This window comes from Leptinotarsa decemlineata, unplaced genomic scaffold (genome assembly GCF_025532065.1).
Source record: "Leptinotarsa decemlineata unplaced genomic scaffold, Ldec_3_MD MMD2_tig00026328_RagTag_RagTag, whole genome shotgun sequence".
NCBI classification, from domain to species: Eukaryota; Metazoa; Arthropoda; class Insecta; order Coleoptera; family Chrysomelidae; genus Leptinotarsa; species Leptinotarsa decemlineata.
The window spans coordinates 29,561,760-29,587,655 of record NW_027412688.1 but is presented as its reverse complement, the minus strand read 5'-3'; the positions used below and the strand labels follow the sequence as shown (position 1 = coordinate 29,587,655).

The 25,896-nt window shown below is 36.0% G+C and overlaps 1 protein-coding gene across 1 annotated transcript in view; it reads left to right on the top strand.

The window, feature by feature from the left end:
* Positions 1 to 25,896, top strand: part of beat-IIIc (beaten path IIIc) — a 685,766-nt gene that overhangs the window by 553,091 nt on the left and 106,779 nt on the right. The window contains exon 3 of the mRNA XM_023158843.2: positions 16,353 to 16,488. Within this exon, the coding sequence (XP_023014611.1) occupies positions 16,353 to 16,488 (136 nt within the window). The remainder of the gene's footprint in view (positions 1 to 16,352; positions 16,489 to 25,896) is intronic.

The window sequence follows — 25,896 nt, the reverse complement described above, 5'->3', positions numbered from 1 at the left end:
GTTTCAAGTATTCTGCACCATGTGACTGGCTGATTGGCGTTGACCCCTGCATTAGGCTGTATGTCACCAGTCGAGCTTCTCTTTGTATTTGGTAGGTCAACAAATAAACACACGTTTTGCAGTACGTCATTTGATGAAATGAAAAATTTCAAATTAAAATCAAAATGAATATCTGCATATACAAAGATGAAGACTTTCGCAAACTGCTTGCAGCAGTCATAAAAAGGAGGTCATAAGTCTGAACACTGTAACTGACGCAAAAAAAAAGATTTAAACATCACAGCGATTAAAAGTCTCATTATTCTTCTTTGGAAGTATTCTCTGAATATTCCTTACGGCTGTGGTAATATTTGTCCAGTAATGAGTTTTTGTTTTTCTTACTTATCATAGTTTCGTAATTCAACCTTTTTATAGAAAGCTGCAGTCCGTTATAAAAATGGCATTGTACAATGAAGATTTTTTTGAAATGGTCTTATGTGAAGGGACCATCAGAACAGTAGTATGGCGTGTACTTCTCAAGTATATGTACAAATCAAGGTTCCTAATCACAAAAACGACACATTTCATATTGCGAGTGCAATCAACAAGCGTTCTCTTTTAAAAATTGGTCTACAACTTTCTCGGTACCCCAGATTGAATATTAATTTCATCAGTTGTTTCTGAGGGATGAAATTCCTTCGTACATCCTCAAGCTCTTATGTTCAAACTGATGTGGGAGTATAAATTCGCAAAATGAACATTAAGTAAACCAAACCTATCCAAACAATGTTTCAACTGTCTGGTTGAAGAATGAGCCAAACTGAGTTCACTCTTTGTTTGAAACTACCCCGGTGAGCTTCTCATCTGAAATGATCGGTTAGTTTTATGTCATTTGGAGTGAATAAATCACAAAAAAAATCCCTTTGATTCCGTCGATACTGACTTATAGTTATTTGAAATTCGTTTGTTACGTTGATACCAACTACTAAATTCGTCAATAAATGGATTGATTGTAGTACCGTCGATATACATAGTTATATGAGAATCTGATATGAATTCAGACAAGGCCTTGATAAAAAATCAAGAATATCGATGGACCCAAAACAGATTCTTGGAGAACACCTAGTTTTACATCAGGAGGAACCGATGTTATTTCATCACTCATATAATATTTCTGCAAGTTACCAGTACCAAATGAAAACAAAACTGTTTTTGATTTCATATTTCTCATTCATTTCTTATTAGTCAATGGGCTATGCTTGAAGACTGGCAGTAAACAAATCTAAAGCAAATGGAACTTCAAACGTTCAAGCCAGTCTCTATATACCTACACAGTAGGTTTAATGGACTGACGCCTATCAGAAAACAACTACTCCCCTGGCTAATACCACGAAGGGCGTTGGATTATATCAGACAGGCGTCAGTGCAGGAATCTTCACAGAAAATGTCCTGCATATGCAATTGGCAATACAACTGAAAGAGTCGACCTTCAATTATGGAACGGGCACACTTGCAGACCGGTTTCGGGCTTATTAGCCACTCATCAGTGCAAGATAGTGACCATCATCGACCTAAAGTCAATGATATTCCACAATTGAAAATCGAAATTCTTTCAGAGTATTTCATTCCTCTTCCGAAGTTGGAGCGAACATCAAAAATGTCACTCCATCTAGTGGACGAGGTACTAACCAACTGCATATCCGTAATTTGCCCGATTCCTCTGAATAAGGAGAAAAAACTGTCTTATTAGTCAATGGGCTATGCTTGAAGACTGGCAGTAAACAAATCTAAAGCAAATGGAACTTCAAACGTTCAAGCCAGTCTCTATATACCTACACAGTAAGTTTAATGGACTGACGCCTATCAGAAAACAACTACTCCCCTGGCTAATACCACGAAGGGCGTTGGATTATATCAGACAGGCGTCGGGCTAATAAGCCCGAAACCGGTCTGCAAGTGTGCCCGTTCCATAATTGAAGGTCGACTCTTTCAGTTGTATTGCCAATTGCATATGCAGGACATTTTCTGTGAAGATTCCTGCACTGACGCCTGTCTGATATAATACAACGCCCTTCGTGGTATTAGCCAGGGGAGTAGTTGTTTTCTGATAGGCGTCAGTCCATTAAACCTACTGTGTAGGTATATAGAGACTGGCTTGAACGTTTGATGTTCCATTTGCTTTAGATATATAACTCAGTTGATCGAATCATGAAGTTTCTATTCGAAATATTTTGTCCTAGACATCTCTAAACGATTTTTGTATTATTAATGGGTATTTTGATGCATTACGTGCTATCCATCAATAAGTGACAGAACTGGTTACTACAGAGGCTGGTAAATTCTGCATTTTCTTTCAATTCGGCGCTGTAAGAAATATCTAAAACTGAAGAACAATCGAGGCACAGTGGAAAAATCTTCATCTCAATATATTTTTCTATTCATTTATCCATTTATCTGTCTATTCAACCATCTTTACATCTACGAGAGAAATATCCCAATTTTTTCCTTTTTCAAATATTTATCTCCTTTCCCTGTCTTTTTTTTGGTATGTATGATGTCTTTCATGGTTTCTTATGTTACTCTCTATCCTGTTTCTCCTGAGAAAGGAGACGTCATCATGTTTGTTGCATCAAATATAGTTAGGGTAATTCTATGATATTGTAATCGGTTTTTTCCCCATCTGTTGCACGAGAAGGGGACGTCTTTCACATCATTAACGTTTTAACAGTATGGGTACTTGTCTGAACCTGTTTCGGCATTTGAATGGGTATTTTCTATAACATCCATGCTTTGAGAGGGACTGTGTCGAGAAATAGTCCATTTCGACATTTCTCCTATTCAGCTACACCTGAATATCGAGAATAGTCCAGCGTTCATATCATGCATCATCCTACTGAATCTGATTTTTCCTAGCAAGTTGTTTCGATGTGCCATGGTATGTTTTCATTTTTTCTCCTAAAAGCAGTTCTATGAAGAAAACCTTGCCATAACACCAATATCAATATATCACGATATAGTTCGGTAAGCACTACATATCTTGATAAATATTATTCTTCGAATTTTCGCAAGTTTTGACGACAGATTTTTATATTCAACGACGTTTTTTTACGCCCGAGCACCATCTAGCAATTTTTAGTGACATACATTTACAGAGAGTTTTTTCTTTGGTGGAAAACATAAGAGGACAGTCATTACTTTTTTGCTTTTAGAATTATTTTATTGATGTCTTCTGCAAAAGTAGGCTCCATGTCTACCCATATTCCTGGATATTTCACAGTTCAGTGTTACCAACATGTTTTTAACAACGAAGTGTATGTGACATTTTCCTTTCTGTTGTTCACAGTACTGTTTCAGCTTTTCGTGGAGCTGTTTGTAGCAGATATTCTTGCATCCAATTCGCTACCCTTTGTAGTCCTGTTTTTGCTTCGTTTTTCGGTGTGCTCGCGTTCTTCGCAGTAACTACCACATTGTCGGCATATTTTATAGTTGTGATCATTTCCGAAAGATCGTCATACAAGACGTTTCACAGGGTTCAATACAGATCCTTGTGAAACTTCTCTGTTCAGTTGCACCTTCTGCTTTTCGAAAAATTCTATCCGACAGTTTGCTGTCTATTCTTCTCCTGTGCAAAACATCTAGGATGAGATGCTGGGATGCGTTATTGAAAGCATTCTTGACATCATTACACAACTATCCAACAATCCATTTATCTATCTATCATTTATCAATTTATTCATCTATCCATCTATCCGTCTATCCATCCATCCGTTTATTTGTATATTCATCTACCCATTACATTTTTAAAATTTCAAATGGTCTACTAATATACAAATGAAGTACTGTAGATTCGAAAAATCAGTTTTTATTTCCCGAATTTGCAGAAGGAAGCATGTCTCGAATATTTGAATGAAAAAATTATCATATCGAGTGACTCTGAAAATACCTCGACGAAACGAAGACAGCTATTCTGAATACGCTGTAGACGAAGAACATCCAATTGTCTCAAAGCAGGTCCAAACAGCTGCCTGAGGACGTTATAAGAAGTTTGGTTCAGATAGCTGACATATTTAGTGAAGCGAAGTTCTAGATCAAACCATAATCCTAAGTTTTTCATCTCTGTAACGGGGGAAAGTCTTTCATTTTCGATGCGGACTTGAAAAATTGAGTTGGTGAGCTCTCCGTTCTTCTTGGGTCCAAACATCATTATTGCAGATTTATTAGGATTTAGCTTGAGCTTTTGGGCTAAAGTATAGTAATATCCGACTGGGCAGAGGTAGAATCACAAGGCGGAAAAGAGAAATATAACTGCGTGTCGGCATAGTGATGTTTCCTGCATTTTTTGACAAACTGATGAAAATCGCAGGTGTATAAGCTGAAAAGTGAGGACCGAAAGATAGATCTTCGTGATACATTCTTTGATACCGGTAGAACATCCGATACAACTCCATCCACAAAAACTCTTTGAGTATGATGTTTCAGATATTTTCCTGAAAGTGACACTGCTTTCTGAGAAAACCCAAAGTAGACAAGTTTGTTGCACAAAATCTCGTGATCAATAGTGTCGAATGTTTTGCTATAATCCAGAAGTACTGAACAAGTCACATTATCGTCATCTGCAGCTTTAAAAAGATCTTCAGTAATTGACAGACCGTGTTGGTAGTAAGTTGTGATCTGAAGTCTGATTGAACGGATGTTAAAATATGATTTTCATTGACATACTGATCTTTCAGTATCAATTCCACTACTTCAGAGGAACATGGGAGGATTGCAATTGGTCTCAGGTCAGGAAGGGCTGTAGGTGAGTAACACTTAGCAATATGGATAACCAATCCATCTTTCCGAAATTTTGGAAATTGGCAACTGGTTATGATGGAGTTTATGAGGAAGGAAGAATGATTCATCAAAAAAAATGCAATTTTGTGGCATATTATCCGGTCTGAACCAGAAGCATTGCTCTTAACGCATCTTAGGGAACTTCGAACCATCTCAATGATGACTGCGGTAAAGTGAAAATAGTATTCAAGATTTTCTCAAATCAACATAACAATCTAATGAGGACAGTTGGTATGTAGATCTGATAGGTTGAGGTATGGAAATGAAGTGCACCTGCCTCGTGATTTCATCGTAGTATCATTAATTCAGTTCAGTGAAGAGCTCCCCTACAAGGAGCAATTTTTTTCAAGAACGAAAATATTTCAGATGCACAAAACTTGTTGAGAATGCAAAACATTCTCTATGAAACATATTTTCTGTCAATGATTTTTTTATATGAACAGTATTTTTATGAACCTTTTGAAGGGTACTTTAAAACAGCTTCAAAAAAACTTTAAAAAAAGCTTGGTCAAGTGTTCATTTCACTCGCAAGGTGGGCGATCCCGATCTGAAATTAGGCAACTCCGGCCCTGCTTTGGCAAGGTTTAGGAATAAAATACGGTTGTTTGCGAAAACACCAAATATTTTTCGAACAGATCATTAGGAAAAAACATCTCACGACCTTAAAAGGAAATGGTCTAATTGAATAATATTTGATGGAGTCCCTCTACGGGAAGCTTTTGTGGATGAGCTGCGGCGCTCCAAAAAAAAATATCATTTCATTGGGAACAAACAGATACATCATTCGGCACTTAGCGCAACGTACAAACATTTTCATTATGGGTGGGTGTGCAAAAAAAATCTATTACTGAATGTTGGATTTGAGAAATGGGGTCGAGTGATTCATTTATCATTTCATGTTTTGCAGGAGCAGGAGAGTTGAGTGAATCTACTAGGGAATTCAAAAAAAATAAAAGTTGAACATTCATTTTGTATAATGTATATTTCCATTCAATTCAAAATGCATGAATATAAGTATAAGATTTTCCAGTGAGCGCTTTCTATCTTGAAACTCAAATGTGTGTGAGATGTCATCGAAAAATTTCAGTTGTTTACAAGACCTATTTGAAATATGTGGAATGGATTTTATTTTGTAAATGAGAAAGTAACAGATGAACTTATGACTTTCCAACTTATTACTTCATTCTCTGACAGTCAACAACATATTCTGTTTTTCATAACAACTATAAACAGGAGCTCAAAAATAACTCATAATGAAGATTCAACACTCTCTTTCATTTGCCATTGACTTCGGAAATGAATGATTGCGAAATGAATCGAAACAATGATGAGGAAACAATAAAAACACGTAGCGATCTCGATTTTTCACTTAACGGCCATATCTGGTGGCAGCTGGGCCTTGGCCGACGTCTTTTTCCTACTTTTTGAAGGTCTACTCATCATTTTCTTTCTCGTCCTTCTTTTTTTTTCGTTCTGCTTTGAAAATTCGCAACCATCTGGTCGTGTGGCGGGAGTTGGTCGTGTTCCGCTTGATTAGAGGTTTCCATATGTTGCGTATCTCTACGCTAGCTTGGCTAAATGCATTGTTGGACAACATATATGCGGCTTCTTTGAATTTTCTCCTAAACCAGTGTTCCTACTTGTGGATGATTTCAGCTTGAGCCCACTTGATGTTATGTTGATGAGTCCAAACATACTCTGCTATTCCAGATTTGTTGGTTTCTTCTCGCTGCGTGTGTTTTTTTTGCTCGGCAATGCAAACTTTCAATGGCCTCTTAGTTTCACCGATGTATGATTCTCTTCACTCGCAGGGTATCCGGTAATTGCAATTATTGCTGGTGGTGGGCTGGTTTTCAGAACAGAGATGATACATGTCTTCTTTCGGGCTTCACCCTGAGAAAAAACTATAACATTTTAATTCCTAGTCATAAGTTAGCCAAGGTCACTAATGGACCTCATATCATGTCAATAAAACTGTACAAAGCTCGCAATATCCATTAAAAAATAACTAGTGTAAAGCTCTTTGAACAAAAAGTTCGGAAACTATTATGTGAAAAGGTATTTTATTCACTTGATGAATTTTTTCAGTCTGATTTGAAGTTTTAAATTTTAATTTTTGTATCCCTTTTATGGTCTAAATGTTATATAGTATATCTTATAATTATGTTGTTTTATGATTGTGACCTCATTGTAATTGTACTGAGTAATGTGACTTTTTCCATGCCTTCCCTAGGTCTACGGAAATAAAGATTTTTTGATTTTGATTTTGATTTTTGACTGCTACGAATAGTATTCCCAGACCTGAAGCAGGTTCTGATGTTATACTTGGACCCAATCCTTCTTATCCTTTTCGACAATCCTCTGATGTAGGAAAGTACTAGTACTGGTTGTAGCGACTTCCCTTCTTTGTGGAACTCTTGCTGTCTTGTAGCTAAAGCCTGTTCCACTACCACTTTGGAGTAGCCATTTCGTTGAAGGTCATTTTCGATGATGCCTAGTTTCTTTTCGAGACCTTCCTTTGTATTGCAGTGCCTGAAAGTACGGTCTAGTAGAGTGTTGATGATTTCTGTCTTAGTCGATTGATGGTGGTTGGATTCCTGGTTCAGATACTGCCCCGTGTGAGTGGGGTTCCGATATACAGATGTTTCCCTTTTAGTTTCGGTCCTCTTCACCAATACGTCCAACTATGGCAATTTGTGTGGACTCCATTCTCCACTGTTGAAGTGATGGAAGAACTCACGTTGTTGATGTGCTTCAGGAAAGTATCTAGTTCTGCATTCCCGTGATTCCATATTATGAAGGTGTCGTCCACGTATCCCAACCAAACTCGGGGCTTCTTGTGGCCTTGTTCAATGGTTAGAGTTTCAAACCACTCCATATGTATATATTGGCTATAACCGGTGACAGTGGCGATCCCATTGGCAGTCTCTCATCTTGCGTAAAAAATGCGTCCTTCGGTTGGAAGTAGCAGTTTCGTACACAACATCCTAGTGATTCCATAATTACTTGAATTGATAAGTTCGTTCTATCTTCCAGGTTCCCATCTTCAGATAGCTTGTTCTGTATGATATGAAGTGCTTCCCCGACAAAAACGTTGGTGTAGAGGCTTTCCACGTCGAAACTTATCAGTTGATTCTACTTTTTGACTTCGATCTTCTCTAGTAGTTCAATAAAATGCCTTGAATTTTTTTACAGATTATTTCAGGGATTTCAAATCAATATATATCTTATGAGACAATGGAAGTTCGAACTGATGAAATGTCCCACAAAATATTGTCAACCACCTTCAAACAAACCACCTCAGTTTTCTTCTCCTTCACTATTATCTCCAGATACAATTTACAGAGAATATAATCTCTGAATCGGTCAAATTAGTTCTCCACGTTTCCATTTAACTCTTGCTACTCTTTGGATCCCGTCTCTTTCAGTCAGTTATCAATGAAAAAAATATCATCTACTTCCAGATTTCCTATTCGTTTTTGACCAGTATGGAGCAATTCTGCCAAATACTCTTTCCTGAATCGACTACGTGAACCTTCTCTCAGCTTCTGAATATAATTGAGTCTTCTCATCAAAAGACGTCTATCCGGTATAATTGAATAGAACTGGGATACTTGATGAAAATCCATATTAAAAAACTAATCAATATAATTTATTAAACTATAGTTTATTAAACTATATTGATTTGTTTTTTTTTCTATCCGGTATCTCTGAATCTCCGTATCGTAGTTTTTATTGAGAAACATGGATGGTGTTATAGGCACGAAATCTTTTTCATCGTCAGATACGTATGTCAGTGGTCGAGAGTTTATAGTTACTTCGCAATCACATAACACAGTAGTCATGAGTTCTTCATAATTAATTGGGGATTTGCCAAAATTCCACCGCAGTAGCTCATCTATTATCATATCATTCGCTATCACCATCCTCACTACCAAGGAGCTGACGGAGCCTTCAATATTCACTTCATTTTTATTGACTTAGCTAGTAGTAATTGTACAGAAACTATTACTTCTAATGTGGTTCTGTGAAGTATCGATTGATATTCCACCACTAAGTTGTCTCATGACATCACATAAACTTAAAAAAATCAATTTGTTCCAGTCATAACTCAAATTGACCTGAATTATTGCTTGGCGATGTTTCATTCCATTCCATCGAAACTCTATCATAATCCTCCAGCTCACCAATAATCTTGAGTTTCTTCGTTGTGGACATTGATTTTGGTCAGGCTACTCGTTCAGTATTCAAAATCGTAGGATGACCTTTTTTCCGTGATGAATGTAACTCATATATTATATCCTCTAGACATTAAATAACTGTCTCGTTGAAATGCTTGAGAACTTCGTCTTCGTGATCATCTTGTGTTTTCATTTCTGTTGGATTCTTGATTCCAATAACATCCGCTATAGAAATTCTCAGTTGTCCCCGTCAGAATGATTCTAAGAATAATTGAATTTCTTTTTCAAAGTCATAAGTTCCTGTATCACTCAGTATAATATTTTCATTTTTCAAATATTCGATTACAAATAGATCACCGAATTGCAAATATTTTGTTGTTCCACTATTAATATATCCTTTTTGGAACAACCAGTCGGAGATTCTATTCTGATTATATATATATATATATATATATATATATATATATATATATATATATATATATATATATATATATATAAATATATATATATATATATATATATATATATATATATATATATATATATATATATATATATATATATTTACACTTGGCGCGGTGCAGCCAAGTGTAAAGGTGGGCAACACTTGTTTGCCGAAAGCAGGAAACAACACATATGCACGGAGTCAACAACAGGAGCCAACCGCACATTTGTGGTTCCAGTTAGAAGACCTAGAATTCCCAGGCTACATCTAACATCACCACGTAGACAGCTATAGCTACCTGCGTGACATCCGGGTCCAGGATATAAATACAGAGAGAGATTTTATCGAGTGGGTATGATATAAAAATCAAAAATGAAACAATTAGTGGACACAACACTCCAAAAGTGGGGCAAACCGCGGACACGTGTTTCTGGCTGTTGGCCTCATCAGCGCGGTGCAGCCAAGTGTAAAGGTGGGCAACACTTGTTTGCCGAAAGCAAATGTGCGGTTGGCTCCTGTTGTTGACTCCGTGCATATGTGTTGTTTCCTGCTTTCGGCAAACAAGTGTTGCCCACCTTTACACTTGGCTGCACCGCGCTGATGAGGCCAATAGCCAGAAACACGTGTCAGCGGTTTGCCCCACTTTTGGAGTGTTGTGTCCACTAATTGTTTCATTTTTGATTTTTATATCATACTAGAGTCCTTCAGAAACACCTTGTACTATGTGTTCTTCGGGTAATTTTTCACATAGTAAATCAGTTGCACATTCGATTAATATATATTAACTTCGAGATCCAGAATATTGCATGGCTCTTACAAATATTTCTTTATTATTTGTGACAATTTTGACAATAAGAAAAGTTACCTGTCAAATAATTTTCAACTTTGTCTTGGATATCTACCTTTTTACTCACGACGTCTCTAATCACATATAACTCAGAACACAAAAGTGTATAATGCTTTTTTGAGCAAACATTCAACGGAAAATTTAGAACTCTTGTTGGTATGGTAGGTTTTCAGACAAAAAAAACGTATCTTTTTTTTACATTATTGTAGCTTTTCTTTCGTCAATTGAAAGTTTTTGAGCCTTCAAACAGTCTTGAGTTGCATGTGATGTCGTATCACAAAATAGGCAATAGATTTCATTACCTTCTTTTGAATAATATTTGGTATTCACTGTATAAAGGGCAACAGCGGTATATACCGCTGTTGTATATATATATATATATATACTTTCGAATTATACTTTGGCATATTGTTGTTTCTAGTATGTTCTCTGTCCTTTCCAAATCCCTTTCATGCAAGGTTCAAACGCTTTTCCGATTCTACGTCAGTTTTCAGGAAATTCAACAACAACAACAAAAAAAAATATAACCCCTTCAATTCAATTTCAAATAATTACTATCTTTTGAAATTCCCGAATCATTCCGTTTTCAATTTTCCATGTCAGAACTGCGATCATTGGTCGCTCTTAGATCTCACGTGGATTGGTATCGTCCCAAATTCGACAATTTTTCATGTTCACGTACTTATTCATCCATAAATGGGCTTGTCAATGATCGTTTACCTTCAGTTCCTGGGTCAGTTGAATTTTAATCTAAAAGAAATATTGTTAGCTAGTAGCAGCCTCATCTCGTGAATAATGCCGACATATAGGTTAGGTTAGGTTACTTCTGAAGTTAGTGGGTCTATTCGACTCTCCACTGTAACCCGCAAGAGTTTATTGTGGCTCACACCTACTCACACTCGGCCAAATAAACCCAGCTTCTCAACGAAGCCGATTAGTTTGTATGGTGAGTGGTCTTTCAGGTCAGATGGTAAGAGTACGGCTCTGCCAAACTCTAAGAACCTGATTCGATCCCCATCGGGGCAAGCACAAAGTATATGCTCTGCTGTTTCATCATTTTCCAAACAGAAGCGACACACACTGTCTTTCAATAGTCCAAGTCTCTGCATATGATTATTCAAATGACAGTGACCTGTGAGAAGGCCTGTTAGATATCGTAGTTCATCCCTACTGTAGTCCAATAACTGTTTGGTATCAAGCTTTGAAGTGTGAATAAACGCCTTGGAGTGGGAAATCCTGGAAGATTCTGCCAGAAGTCCATAAATCTTTTCGTCATCCAGGTGTTCAAAGTTTGTTTGGTAAAGCCCAAAGCCATGCCACATGCCATTGACAGGTTCTGGTCCGATGCAAGGGAGTCAGCAGCTTCGTTGCCTTCTAGGCCAGTATGGCCAGGAATCCAGACCAAAGACAATCTGTTGAGTCTTCCTATCGAGGAGAGTCGTTTTTGGCAATTTGCCACCAATTTAGACGTTGCTCGATAGGAGCCAAGAGCTACCAACTCCGCTTGACTGTCCGAAAATATTCTTATTGACTTCTGTGTGAGGTTGGATTTAAACAGTCTCTCTCCGCACACAATTCAATAGCGTGAATTTCCTCTTGAAATACAGTCGCATAAATTCCTAAGCAGGTAGATATCTCTGTCCTGGGTCTGCGACTAAAAACACCTGCACAAGAACCAGAAGGTGTTATTGATCCCTCTGTGAACCAAAAACTATGTGCTTTTAATATTTTCTTCTCCTGAAGAATCCAGTCTTCTCTACTCGGGAATAGTACTTTATAAGACAGCCAGTATTTGACAGTTGGAGGCATGAAGTAAGAGGTCATTTCCAGAATGCTGTGACTTCTAGTGTCAAGCAAAAGTCTGTTGCACTCTGCGTAAATTTATTTGTGCAATTGGCAAAGTGCACAAGTCTCTATGTAGTCCATCTAGCCTCGATCTCCAGAAAAATGTGGAGAGGGGGTAGATCTAGAAGGATCTGATAGGCCGCTGACGGTGTGGTACTGATGGCACCACTGATATCCAGACAAGCCTGTCTCTGTAAGTCAGAGAGCTTCGCTTGGGCCGTTTTCTGTAAAGCTTGTCGACATGTACCTTGGTAGGAATAGATTGACTTCATACTAGGTATCATAATTCTCATATGATATCACATCTAATCAAAAATACTGGTTAATATGGCGAATACGGATGATCAAAGGATGGTACAATAACGTAGACCTCAGCTGCAGGCGATACATTAAAGTAACAGAGATAGCTCGTCACATTTTATGCAGATGTAAGGTACTGAATAACAGGAGTCAAACAATTTATGGACGGCCAAAATTATGTTCAGAAGAATATGATAAACATCTATGGCTATGAAAAGTTGAAGAATTGATTCGATGGTGAGTAGTTATCAATTATTGTGATCGTGTTGGGAAATTCTCAAGGTAACAGCATATTAAATAGAACCTTTTGCCTCAGATATCCTTCCCACCTTTGCCACTCAATAATATGAGAGCTGTCGATTGCAATCTAGGAATCTAATCGTTCAAAACATCAATCTCCCTGCACGAAAGTCCGCAGAACGGTGTTCGACTATTAAAACATGATGCAATCAATTTTACCAGCCGACTTCCTCACAAGTATTCGTGATGTATCACTTGACGCTCGAACACTGTTGACAGAAATTGGAAATAGATTGAATATCGACCTTTTCGTGTTACATATTCTTGAGTTTCTATATAAGTTGAGAACGAATTCGTTTGTTCAGGCGGTAGGCGTATGTCGAAAGTTTTCGTTGGAATTTGAGATCAAAATTGTATATTTTCCGTTTTTTGACGGATGAAAAAGGATATAGTCCAGTGAATAAAATAGATATGTTCAAAGAGAGTGGGTTATTCAACGCCTCATACAACACACAGGAGTTTTTTGTTGCTTTCCACGGTTCAGTTGCTTATTCAGCTGCAGCGAATCTGGCACAGTGTATGTGAAATTTTGTTTCATAATCTTTCAAAGAGAAATGACACGCACTGTACTGCAATACTCTAATTATGCTCATATGATGACTGAGGCATTAGTCCCCTACTGACTTAGGAGTTTTTGAATGACAGTCAGGTGGTTTCAGAGCTGTTTCAACAATGAGGAATTGAGATCTTCGAAAAATATCACGAAATATTATTGAACTATTCGTCACTGACAAGAAACAGATAATTTGTTTGATATAATTCACAAACGATTATCCTAGGGAATTGTTGAAAAATTAACCATGCATTAGTTAGCTGCCTAACTATTTTATTAAAGGGGAACTGGTCGAAGGTAGGGGGCACTATATCTTTTACTTGGACTATACCTCTACGGAGAAAATGTAAAAAAAAAATTGATACGGCTGGTAAAATGATTTTGCGAAATGAACTTATTCTCTTTCAACATGATGGTGCTTCACGATACTGTGTCAGACAGTGGCTGAATGACAAATTTCCTGGAAGCTGAATTGGTTGAACAGGAGCAATGGAAGGGCCACTATAATCACCAGACTTATGTAATGTAGATTTACTTCCATGGAGGCACGTGAAATCGATAGTTGAAACACCTACTTGAAATTTCAAGAAAAAATACTATCTTCCTGCAGAGAACTTCACGAAAAGTTTTTTGGATGTTGGAGAGGACATTGAGGGCAAAATTTATTACTGTTTGAATTTTTTGTTTTATTGCAAAACACTCGTTACTTGGGTATCTTCACGTTTTACATAATTTGTCCAAAAGAAAAGGTCAAGTATGTGTTATTATTGGAAAGTTGGCTAAACGACCTTTGAAATGAAGTGTAACTCATTCCTCTTTTCTATTGGAAATTTTTGATTTGTGTCCGCCTCTGCTGAAAGCCTAATGAAAATAATTTTTTTCTTAAATAGTGACGACTATTTGAGGTTAGATAACAATGCAGGCGTTAGTCAACCTGTTACTAATTACCATCGCCCGAGTTATAGACTCTTTCATGTATGACTCAGAAATAAAAAAAACAGTACCTGACCACATGATGAAATGAAAATTCAATGAAAGAGGATGTTCACAACGCTGAGGTAATATTTTTAGAATTATGTTTTGAGTATGATCCATAATCACTGAAGAAGAACAGAAATATTAGCGATACATCTTCCTAACGGGATGAATAGCTCTGTTAGGAAATTTATACAGCTTCCTGGGTAATTTCTCGAATGTGATATGCTGACTATGCAAGAAAATTACTGCAAGCGCGAGATGAAGCGAAGGAACTAATTCTCCATTATGTTCCTAAAACAAAATATTATAGTACAATCGATTTGGATTATTTGGATCATCAGATCCGAGGAATTCATATCATACATACGGAGTGTATTGGCCAAATGGAATTATTCCTAGAATCAATTATTGGGGAATTGAATGGATTTACGCCATCTGAGAAGTCTAGAACCTCACTACATAAACTGTTCGGACTTCCTAAAAATCACAATCTAGGAAAAAACGTGCTCTTATTGAGTGTGCCATTAGTATCTGTTCGTTACATTTTGAAGAAGAACCTCATCATCTATACCAAGCTCTACATGCAAAGGTTTACAGCGCAGGAGATCAAACGTGTCTTACAACCTAGAAGAAATATTTCATTTGAATTGAAGAAAAAGTTTTAGGGGAGATCAGTATTCTGAAAAAAAAAACTTTTCGGTTTTGTACTCATATATTATCGAACACTTCTTAAAATTTTTTTTTGTTTTCCAATTTTTTGATGGTGATGAAGTAGAAAAATGAACAACTGTTTTCTCCCGAAATATTTCAACTTAAAGTACGAACCAGCCAACAATTGTAGGGACAAGTTACCTACTTCACATTAACAAAGTCACAAATTGCTTTGGAAACCTTATCCTAAGTTTGTAGCTGTTGTTTCGGTACTGGAATTTCTGCACTACTGCCGGTAGGCGATATTTTTGAAGGCGACAGCTTGCTCGCAATTTTTGTTGAATGGTTTGCCGTTAGAAGGTCACTTCATTGAAAAAAAAATGTATCCATCCATGGATGATTGAATAACGTCCGTGACTTCAGAAGCACAAGTTGAAGGATGTTCAGAGCTGAAACAAATATCTAGCCACTGGAAATTTTGGAAATGGTCTTGAAGACACTCCCATTCTGATCTGTAATGCCAAACTTTGCACGGGTTAGATTGTTCCCCAACATTTATCGGTAATTAACTCGATATTGAAATGAGTTTGTGGTCAGAAGATCCCAATGGAGACCTTATGGCGACTGTGTAAATTTCTGGATAGGTTGTTAGAGATCGATCCAGAAGACTAACATATTCTCCAACACGGTCAGAAATCCTAGTTGGCTCATTTATAATCTGAGTAAGTCTGCTGCTCATTGCAAAAGCCTCAGCTTCGCGACCTTATTCGTCGTTGATATTTGAAAATTTGAGCCATTCGATATTGTGGATATTGAAGCCACCGAATATGGAAATTCCGCCACTGGAAAGATTGATTTAGGTTGAAACGACATATCAAACAGTTCTTTAGAGATAGATCGTACTTGGCTTTCGATTTCAAATAAATATGGCAAAATTGCAACAAATTGATGTCAGAGAACCTTTTGTACTACATCGAATGTTTATATAGCCATTTAAGATCTTCGACATATATATTACATTTCATCTTGAAAATAAAATTTTGAGAATAGAACAATTTCCGAAAAATCTTCTCGATAAATGATTTTTGATTCTAATGACGGTATAATGCCCTCCATACTTCAGATTCTGGAAGGTGAATGAACCTAGGAAAGGTGAATGAAAATTCTGATATTCTTACAGGAATGACTTACGTGCAATAAAACAGACACAATATATGATCATGAAACCGATTAAAAAACTCATACAAAAATTGGTATACAATTTTGTATGCTGATTCTTCATTACATCAATAACATTTTGTCACAAACTAACACTCCTCGTATATCGAATTTATCTACCCACCTCTACTATATTTTCTGATCGAAAACCGCCGCTATTCACAATGCGATGAAAACGGCGATTACTCAACTGACTGACAAAGCTATTTTCTTTTTCAGATGCACAACTCCACAGAAAGCGTAGTAGTTTTGAATTCAGTTCAACTTTCTTCGACTGGAATATACAGGTGCGAAGTTTCTGGAGAGGCGCCTTTCTTCGAAACTGTTACTGAACACCAACGGATGATCGTTGTCGGTGAGTTTTCTTTGTATAAGTCAGTGGCGTACCTCCATACCAAAAAAAATTATAGAAACAAATTGAGTTGATACAACCTGTGAATGAAAAGGCATCAACTCTTTTTATACTAATATAATTGTAAAATAAATTGATGGATATAGCCTTAACTACGTAGTAGGAAATCATAATGAAGAAAAGAGAATTGAAACTTTCCATGTTTTTACAACTTTTATAAAAGTGCAGTTGGCATTTAGTTACTGTATTTTGAAATAAAAAATATAAATTACTAGTTGTTATATTTACGTACAGCCGAAGCTACTGAACCTCAAATATGCAGGTAGGTTCTTTGTAAAGCGTAAAGAAGCATCAAGGAAAAGAATCAGAGATTTCCATCCCCAAGGATGAAAAATGGAGTTTCAAAGATTGAATTGAGGTTCGTCAGTTTTGAAGTTGGAAACCTGAAGTTTTTGGTTGATAAAACAAGAATTAAACTATTTGTTTGAAATAGTGTCTCGCGGAGTTTATTGTCACAAACCAAATTCTATGTGGGCGAAGCCGCGGGCAATAACTAGTTCTGTATACAGTATGAATACTACTGAATTCGAACGAAATGTCCCACCAGTGAGAATTTTTTTGGGGTCTGTGAACGAAAAAATTGCATTTTTCATTTTGTTTAGCCTTACTGAAATCGTTAATTTTTATTTCACCTGTGCCTATTTCTATTGACACAGTTTATGCACTTTCACTTGTAGAATACATTTTTGTGCCAACTTTATTGAATGAAAAATGTTGGAAAACTATAGAAAAAACTCCTTTCTATCAATTTTCATATATTTTGCCCAACAAAAATTGGTGTTTCATTTTATTGGACCTTATAAATTTTCATAACTATTAATATTCTCTAGATATTTAAACGTGTTATATGCATTTTCCTCTCAAATTCAGTGAAAGACAAATATAAGAAAACTATTATTTTCAACTGCCAAGTAAAATTCATTCATTTATGTATTACCCAAACAGGCTATTTCAGCCTGATTACTTGGATAAATAAGGTGAATTACAAATATTTACATGAAAATATTATCTTATATTATATTTACTACCTATTAGTCAATGCCCATAATTGTAGGAGATGAACTAAGTCTAAAATTGTGGAGATGTGGAAAGTCAGTCTCAATTACTTGTATTCGATATGTCTCAAACAGTTTCAAATACTTGGATTCAATATGCAGTCTAAAACATTTTTACGATAAAGTGCTGGGGGTGAGGTCCAGTCTAAATCAATCAAAATGTTGAAATTATTAGCTAATTTGAGAATGTAAACCAGTGAGTGGTGCCCTTGCTGGATTTGCTATTTTTTATATATTGAACATGAGAGTAGAACGTGTTCTACGAGGAGGAATGTTGAATGGAATCGCATTAAGAATTTCTGAAGAGTTATTTCTATTATTTATCATTTTGTGCAGAAATATCATACAGTTCAAGCTCCTTCTTTGTTCCAAAGATTATATTTTCAATTCTGATCCCAGCTGATATGTTCTTATGGTATTAAAATCAGGCCAGACATGATACTGTTTCAAGTATGAATATCTTAGTAAATCATTCTGGAGCTTTTCCAAGCCATATAGATACTTTTGATATTCCCCGGACCTAATAATTGAAGCAAATTCTAGTTTAGGCCTCACCAAAGAATAATATAGTAGCTTAATCGTATGTATACTCGAAAAGCATGATGCCCGCCTGATCACAAAACCCAGAATTCTATTGGCAGATTTTACACTTTTTTTGATATGACTAGAAAATGAGAATTGTGAATTATATGTTACTCCAAGATCTTCTACTGTTCTTTCTAGGACCTCTTCATTCATTTGATACGCAAAAGTAATTGGTTCTTTCAGACGAGTTATTGAGAGCACCGAACATTTTTTCAAATTAAAGTATAATTTATTCTTCTGACTCCATTCCATATTAGAATCAATATTCTTCTGGAGCCCTATCACAAACTGTTTTTACTTGTTTGAATAACTTCAAATCGTCAGCAAAAAGTAAGCAATCTGAAAATATTATAGAGACAGAATGTTATACCGGACTCACATCGTAATACTATTACTCAACCTTCTCTCCAACTTAAAATCAGTGTATCTGACAGATAAAACAATGGCAGTTTCTAGCACCCCTCAAATAATGTAAAACGATATGCCTTGAAGCTGCCTGATTTTGGAAAATGCTGACGTACCCGTCAGCATAGCAATACCCCGAGATTTTTGTTGAATGGACTGCAAGTTACAGGGAAAGCTATAGTAGTCTTTGTCTAAGAACAACGAAGAAATTGCATTTGACCTAACTTCAGACAGTATCAGGTGTCGAAAAAATTTAAAAATCCACCCCCAAACCTCCTGTCCAAACGTTTGTGGGAGTTGGTATAAAAACAATATCAGATTGGGGATCAACCCCCTCAACTTGATGGAAATTTTTACCTCGATAATCATCCTAGGGGATGAAAAATTAGGTGCTAGCATATATAACTTTCTTAATGAACAGATGGCTTTGTGCACGGCAGTCACAATTTAAATGTGTTTTTTTCATTTCTCCATTTGTTCGAAGTTGAAATTACGATATCAAAAGGGACACAATTTCGAAAAGGACACACAAGTTACGTTCGATCATTGATACAATGGGGGATGTCTTGAATAATTGTTATTTAACATATGACGTGGTCCCAGAAGTACCCCAAAAAACAAAAATTTTGAAAAAAAATGTTTTTTCAACATAGTCTCCAAGTTTGATAACTATATCATGATAAGAACTGTTTTGCTCATCAAAATATTCATTAAATGCTGACATCACTTACTCATCGTTGACCACTGGGTCATTTATTCTAGTTTGGGGAAAAAAAATATTCTAGGGGACTGAATCTGGCAGATAATGTACATGAGATATCAATTCAAACTTCAATTCACTAATTCTGGTCATTGCGCTAATAGATTTGTGAGCTGGTGCATCGTCTTGATGAAACAACATTTCATCCTTAGCTAACTGCGGCAATTTCTGCTTGGCTGCTTCAGTCGAATGTTGCAATAAGTTCGCATAAACTCGCTGTTGATAGTTTTACCTTTTTTAATATGATCAATGGAAATATTCCCTCCCCAAAAAACCGATACTATGCACTTGTTTGCAGATGAAACGGTTTTGCCTTCTTTGGAGCTGAATCTTCCTTTTGAGTCCATTGTTTTGATTGTTTCTTTTGTCTCGGGTGTGAAGTGATGGACTTATGTTCATCCATCGTTATGAAACGATGCGATAATTCTACTTTGTTGCTGTGAAGCTTCGCTAAATATCAATTGAAACAACTTGCACGCAGCTTTCAGAGGCTGTACGATTCATATCACTTTTTGAAATATCTACTGAGTCTGCTAGCTCGTGCACTTTGAGTCAATGATCATTCAAAGCCGCTTCGTATATTTTTTTCAAGAGTCATCACCTCATTGATCGACCACTGCAATGCTCGTCTTGGCAGCTCGTACGAACTCGTTCAAAGTCTTCTACCCGATATTTTGCTAATGTAAACGAATGAGCAGACTCACCCAGAGTATTATCCAGTTCAGCTTTCATATTCGTTGGGCTGAAGCCTTTCAAATAAAAGTACCACAGGTCGATCACCAATTTTCTCCATTTTCACAAATTCACCAAAATCTTTCGCTAATGATGACTGCCAAACAATTACTAATCAACGCAGCGTCTTCAAACTTGAAACATCTACTTTGTAGATTGTGTACTTTCCAATACAACTACCGCCATCTCTAGGGCAGGCCGGGTATTTTGGGACCCCCTACGTATATCGTCAAATAATCCTGCCTACAAGTTTACTTCATAATCTATTCCAATAACTTTTTGGCCTTTTGAGTTTCGAGTAAAAATATCTCCTGGGGTTCTTTCTGAAATCCACTATGGATATATATTAACGTTGAATCCTCGTGAATATTCAAATTTGTTTTGCAAGAATCCCGTTCCTATTAGGTTTTCCGTTGAAGGAATTAATATATGCAAATTGGGAAATTTTCATGGAGTAAAATAGAAAACATATAAATTACCTTGTTTTCACAGAAAATTTTTAAATCAGTTGCGGAAGAAATAGGAATCTCGTCTAGAGTGGATTGGTTCAGAGACTTCGCTTTAATTAGATTGCGCGAAATTGGAATCTGAAGAGCAGTATATCAGAGCCGCAGCTGTTTTAATTCAAGAAGGGACGAATAATTTGATCGAATTTTCAATATATTGAAGGTTCGAACATTCGAAATCATAGGATATCAAGAGTTTGAAATAAGGAAATATAGTAAATCTTCTTCAACCCCACAATCCAGTCGAAATATTCCCAATCAATTAAAATTGGGAGTGCTGCCAGAGAAGTGCTCGACCAAGCAAGAAGAATATCAGTTATTTTGTCATCGATCAATAATATCTTCATCTATTTTCTTCAACTGAATATTTCAGAAGAGGACTGGCCTCAGGAATTTTTTTTCAACTCTTCTTCAAATTGCAAAAATGTTATTCGAAAGCTTTCATGAAGCAATGGCATGATTTGATTTTCAATTGATTGTCAACTCCAGTTTTGTGGATTGAGTAGCTGCCTAGCCAGTATGAGTGTTGATGAGTGGAACCAGATGCGGAAAACGATAAATAAGAACTCTCATTGAATAGAACTGATCGATTCTTGATGAAAATCTGAATTAGAACTGATTGATACATTGCAGTGTATAATTTTTACTACAGAGGGTTTTACAAAAACCGCGACGTGTGTTTCGCTATACAATAGCTTCCTCGAACGTAAACTGAAAGTTACTTCCAAATTACAACCATTTTATGCTCTTACAGCGGGTTGACTGTACTTGTTCATCTTTTACTTCCTGAACCACGGTGCATGCTGGTTTTGGTGCGTGCATTGGTTGGGGTAGTGAAGGTTGAGCAAATCCTCACATCCCCAGCTGTCTCTATGGAACCTTCGAGATACCGGGCGCTCTCTCGTCGTAGCATCGCCTTGTCACGGTAATGCGGGGCTCTGCCGTGATTGACCTTTTTCTAGGTACTCGTGGGACTTTCATGGACATAGTAAACTTGAAATTTATTTCTGACGCTGAGTGTTTAGAGGAGATGAATGTGGATTTTACGACTCCAACTGACCCCTTTGTGAATTAAATTTAGGAGCGGGTCTACAGAGGAGATGGATGTCGAGTCAACGACTCCAACTGACCTCCCTGTAAATTTTGTTCGGGAGAGAGTCTACAGAGGAGATGGATGTCGACTTGACGACTCCAACTGATCTCCCTGTGAATTTAGTTCAGGAAGGGGAGCTTCTCAACTGATCAACTCCTGATCCAACAACTGAACCATATCCAACTGAAATAAATATTCCTGTAACAACTACTTTCACGCGAACATTTGATAGCATGAAACAACTGCTTCTATATGAACATTTGATTATACAAAAGACACATGTTCCTATTTAGTTCATCTTCTGAACATTCTTCATAGAATTGAATCAGATATCATTCATAGAGTCGCTACATTATTTAATATATTGTAGTAATGATATCAAATTCCATTCGAATGGAACATAATTGATAAAAGTGATTTTCATATAATTCAATGTTCATGTGAAAATATTCTTTTCGAAATAGTTTTTCTGTATCTGAAAGTAACTTTTTTGTTCAATCTACAAATCATTATGAATTTATGAATTTTAAAAGTTTTTTTCACTCCGGCAGTTTTTCACAATTTTGTCTATGAAGGTATATAAATAGGAAGTCATTCCGTATATGTCTTCTACATTATTTCAAACATGGCTATAGATACTGAAGCATTTTAAATAATCAGGAATTTTGTTAAGATTGTTCTGAGTCACTTTGAAAGATTTTTCTTAGACTTTTCCGTAACTGAACATAGAGTGATTCGTTAGAACATCACCTACACCTATTTTTTCAGAATATATATAGGCAAAATTCCATACTGTTGAATGTCAGTTACTTAGTTTCAAATTTTAAGATACTTCAGATAGTTTCGTGTTTGAATGATGTGCATGTGGGCTAACAGTCACTTGCAGCCCCTTATAACGATGAACTTATCTGATTTCTGTTCTATACTAAAGAACTCAACACCACGAACTTTGAACATATACAGTGAGTTTTGACAGAAAATCAGCGTTGAATAATTATAGTGTGGAAAAATTCGTCCACATCAAAGACAATGAAGTGAAATTGTTGTTAATATTCCGGGTTCCTTTGATGGGGGAGGACTTGTTCTTCCAAGTAAGGGTATGTAATTTGGTGTAAATCCGACGAAGGAAAAAAAGTAAAGGATGAGAGAAGGGTAGTTGCAAAAAAGATTGAAAAATTACGTTAATCCTCAAAAAATGGTCATCGAAAAATTGAAGAAATGAGATATTTCTCATCTAAATGCAGACCACGGCAATTGAGTCGTGATACTGATTAAAGCAGTTGTACCTAAGAGAGATGATAATTCAATTGAAAATGGTTTCTATGATGAATCACGAAAATACTCAAGTGTGAAATTGTATCAGAAGAGACACACTTAAGAAGTTACAGAACTTGATCATTTCAATATCAGTCAGAAATCTGCAAAACTTCAATGCTGTAAAACTCAAAGCAAATCGTTGAGACCAATTGTCCCCATCTGCATTCTATATTACAATCTAGTATAAGCAATGTACATCCACACGACAAAGTTACGAAAAGAAGTAGTTTTATACTCCAAAAACAACCGGTTATTTTCATAAAATCAAGTACCCAATAGGCAGATAAACAGCTCACACAAATGTAAGTATAACTTCAATATAAGTATAACATCAATGGTGTCTACAAACAGCACGAGGTAACATTAATACAAAACTTTGAACTGTGTAGTCAAAATCGCACAATAAACTGATTCTTGAATAAGCATTTCACTTTAATGGACTCAAATTTCTTGTTTCAATTTGTCGCTGATTTGTTTTTGTAATCTCATTGTTTTTATATTTCCCTTGGTATTTTTCAGTGAATCAATTGAAATTTACTTCATTTCTTTGATTCGTTTACATCAGGGATAAGCTATCACATGAATAGTAAATGTTGTAATTTTGGGTAACATTTATGGTGAAGGTGTCGGGTGTCACAGTTATGGCGGAGGCAGCTGTTTGTATGCCAGCCTTTGTACGGGGAAAGATGTGTCAAAAATCGAAAAAAAATTAATGGGAAACTCTGTTGAATGCATGCTGAAATCTATATAGATTACATCAACTTGACATTTATTATCCAAAGATTTGGATATGAATTGGGTGAAGGTGCAGAGATTCGATATAGTTCCTCTCTTTTTCATAAAGCCATTTTGAATTCTGATATCGATTTTTTACATGTGCATAAATGAAGTCGTATAAAAGTATCCCAAATATTTTAGAGAATATAGAAATGAGTGCAATCGGACAACAGCTAGGGATTTCTGATTTCTTTCCTGATTTGTGTACCGGACAAATTCGTGGAACTTTCTACTCCTCTGGAAAATCCTTTTTTTTCATTATGTCGTTGAAGATAATGAATAGAGGATATTTCAGAATATCAATATGTTTTTTGACAAGTTGGCGAGGTATAATATCCGGGCCTCATGTTAGTTTATTTTTGAGTTTAGCTGCATTCAGTATATTTTCTTTCGATATGTCATCAATAATTATTAAATTCATAAGTTTTGGGAGATTGGTGTCATTATAATCACGACAGTCTGTTGAATAAACACTTATAAAATGATTCGAGAAAAAATTGACAATTGACTGACTAAAAGAAAGTTTTTCAACACTGTTAAACTGCCTTGACTATACGTATGATCAGAATCCTTGCGTATTATTTTTCAAATACATTTCAGAACTTCTAATACATTTTTCATAATCCATAATCCCAAGTTCTTGAACTTGCACAAATGGAAAAGTGATTTTTGGTTTGTAAACTGTTTTGTTTGGAAAGGTTTTGAAAACTGTTCAGTTCACAATGAAATGTTGAATAAAACAATACTGAATCATAAACATTGATTTTACTGTTAAATAACTCCGTGACTTGTGAAAATCGTATGACAATGTTTTCAGTAATTTTCGAGTTTAATGTGTTGAGTGAAACACCGTGGGAGAAAACAAATAATGAAGAGATCAGATGAATGATGTGATAAGTTTTATGAATGAACGATTATCCTACTTTTTTCTAATAATTCATTTATAATATGAACTAATAGTGATGCATCGTAACACCAGCAAAAAATATTAAAAATGTCCTGGACCCTCCCAACCTCTAAAAAATATACCATGTATGCATAGTAATTGGATCATTTCGAGTTCGTATCAGATTACGAACACGAATATAATCAAATTTAGATGAGAGATTAACCCTTATTTGCCGACCGTTCGCAATGAATAACAGTTTTATTTCATTGGAATTGCTCGATTATTTTTATGGCCAAGGAACAAAAAGTACACCCCGTTAGAATTTGAAATTTATTACTCAGATTGGAGTCGGTATTTCAGAGTTTCATGCCCGGTCAAGATTATCTGGGTTTCCGAAGAGAACCGCATCGTTTTTATAGTTCCAGAGTGAGTATTAACTTTTTTAAACGAGATAGTGCTTTGTGAACTTGATAAATGCTCGTTTTTCATCAAGATCATAAAGGCTCTATTTGATTGTTTTATAAGTGATTGGAAATGTTCTTGATTTTTCTATTTCCGTTTTCTTGTTATTCTCTGATCTGACCATTTCTTTCAAGATTGCGGAAAATACTGTAGATTATGGGCTTATCCTTTTTTTCCATCCATTCTCCTCGAATATGAACTCAGTGCACCAATATCTGCGAACAAATAGTCCTAATATTCTTACACTCACAGAAATCAATATTAGATTTTCAACAAACCCCGTCAATTTTCTATATCCCGTTTACGATTTCCACTCCCAATTCAGACATTACTTTGGAATATCCATATTTATCAGAAACGACTTCTTCTGTCAACGAGAGGAAATACTGGAAATACAAAACTTTGATGTTATGTGGTTTGAAATAAAATTACAGAAATTCATTAAATTCATAAGCTGCGTTTATCGACCGTCAGCGATATACAATACAGGGCATTATTTTCTTCACCTGCAAATACTCTTAACTTCTGCAAATCAATCCTATGTCTACAATATTAAATGACTCAGATTCTCAAAATCAATGACGAACAAGGTCGCGAAGCTGGGGCTTTTGCAATGAGCAGCAGACTTACTCAGATTATAAATGAGCCAACTAGGATTCCTGACAGTGATGGAGAATATGCTTGTCTTCTGTATCTATACATACTGTAGTGCCCTTTAGATGAATGTACATATCCCATGTAAAGATTCTTTCATAATGTAATGGTTGAAA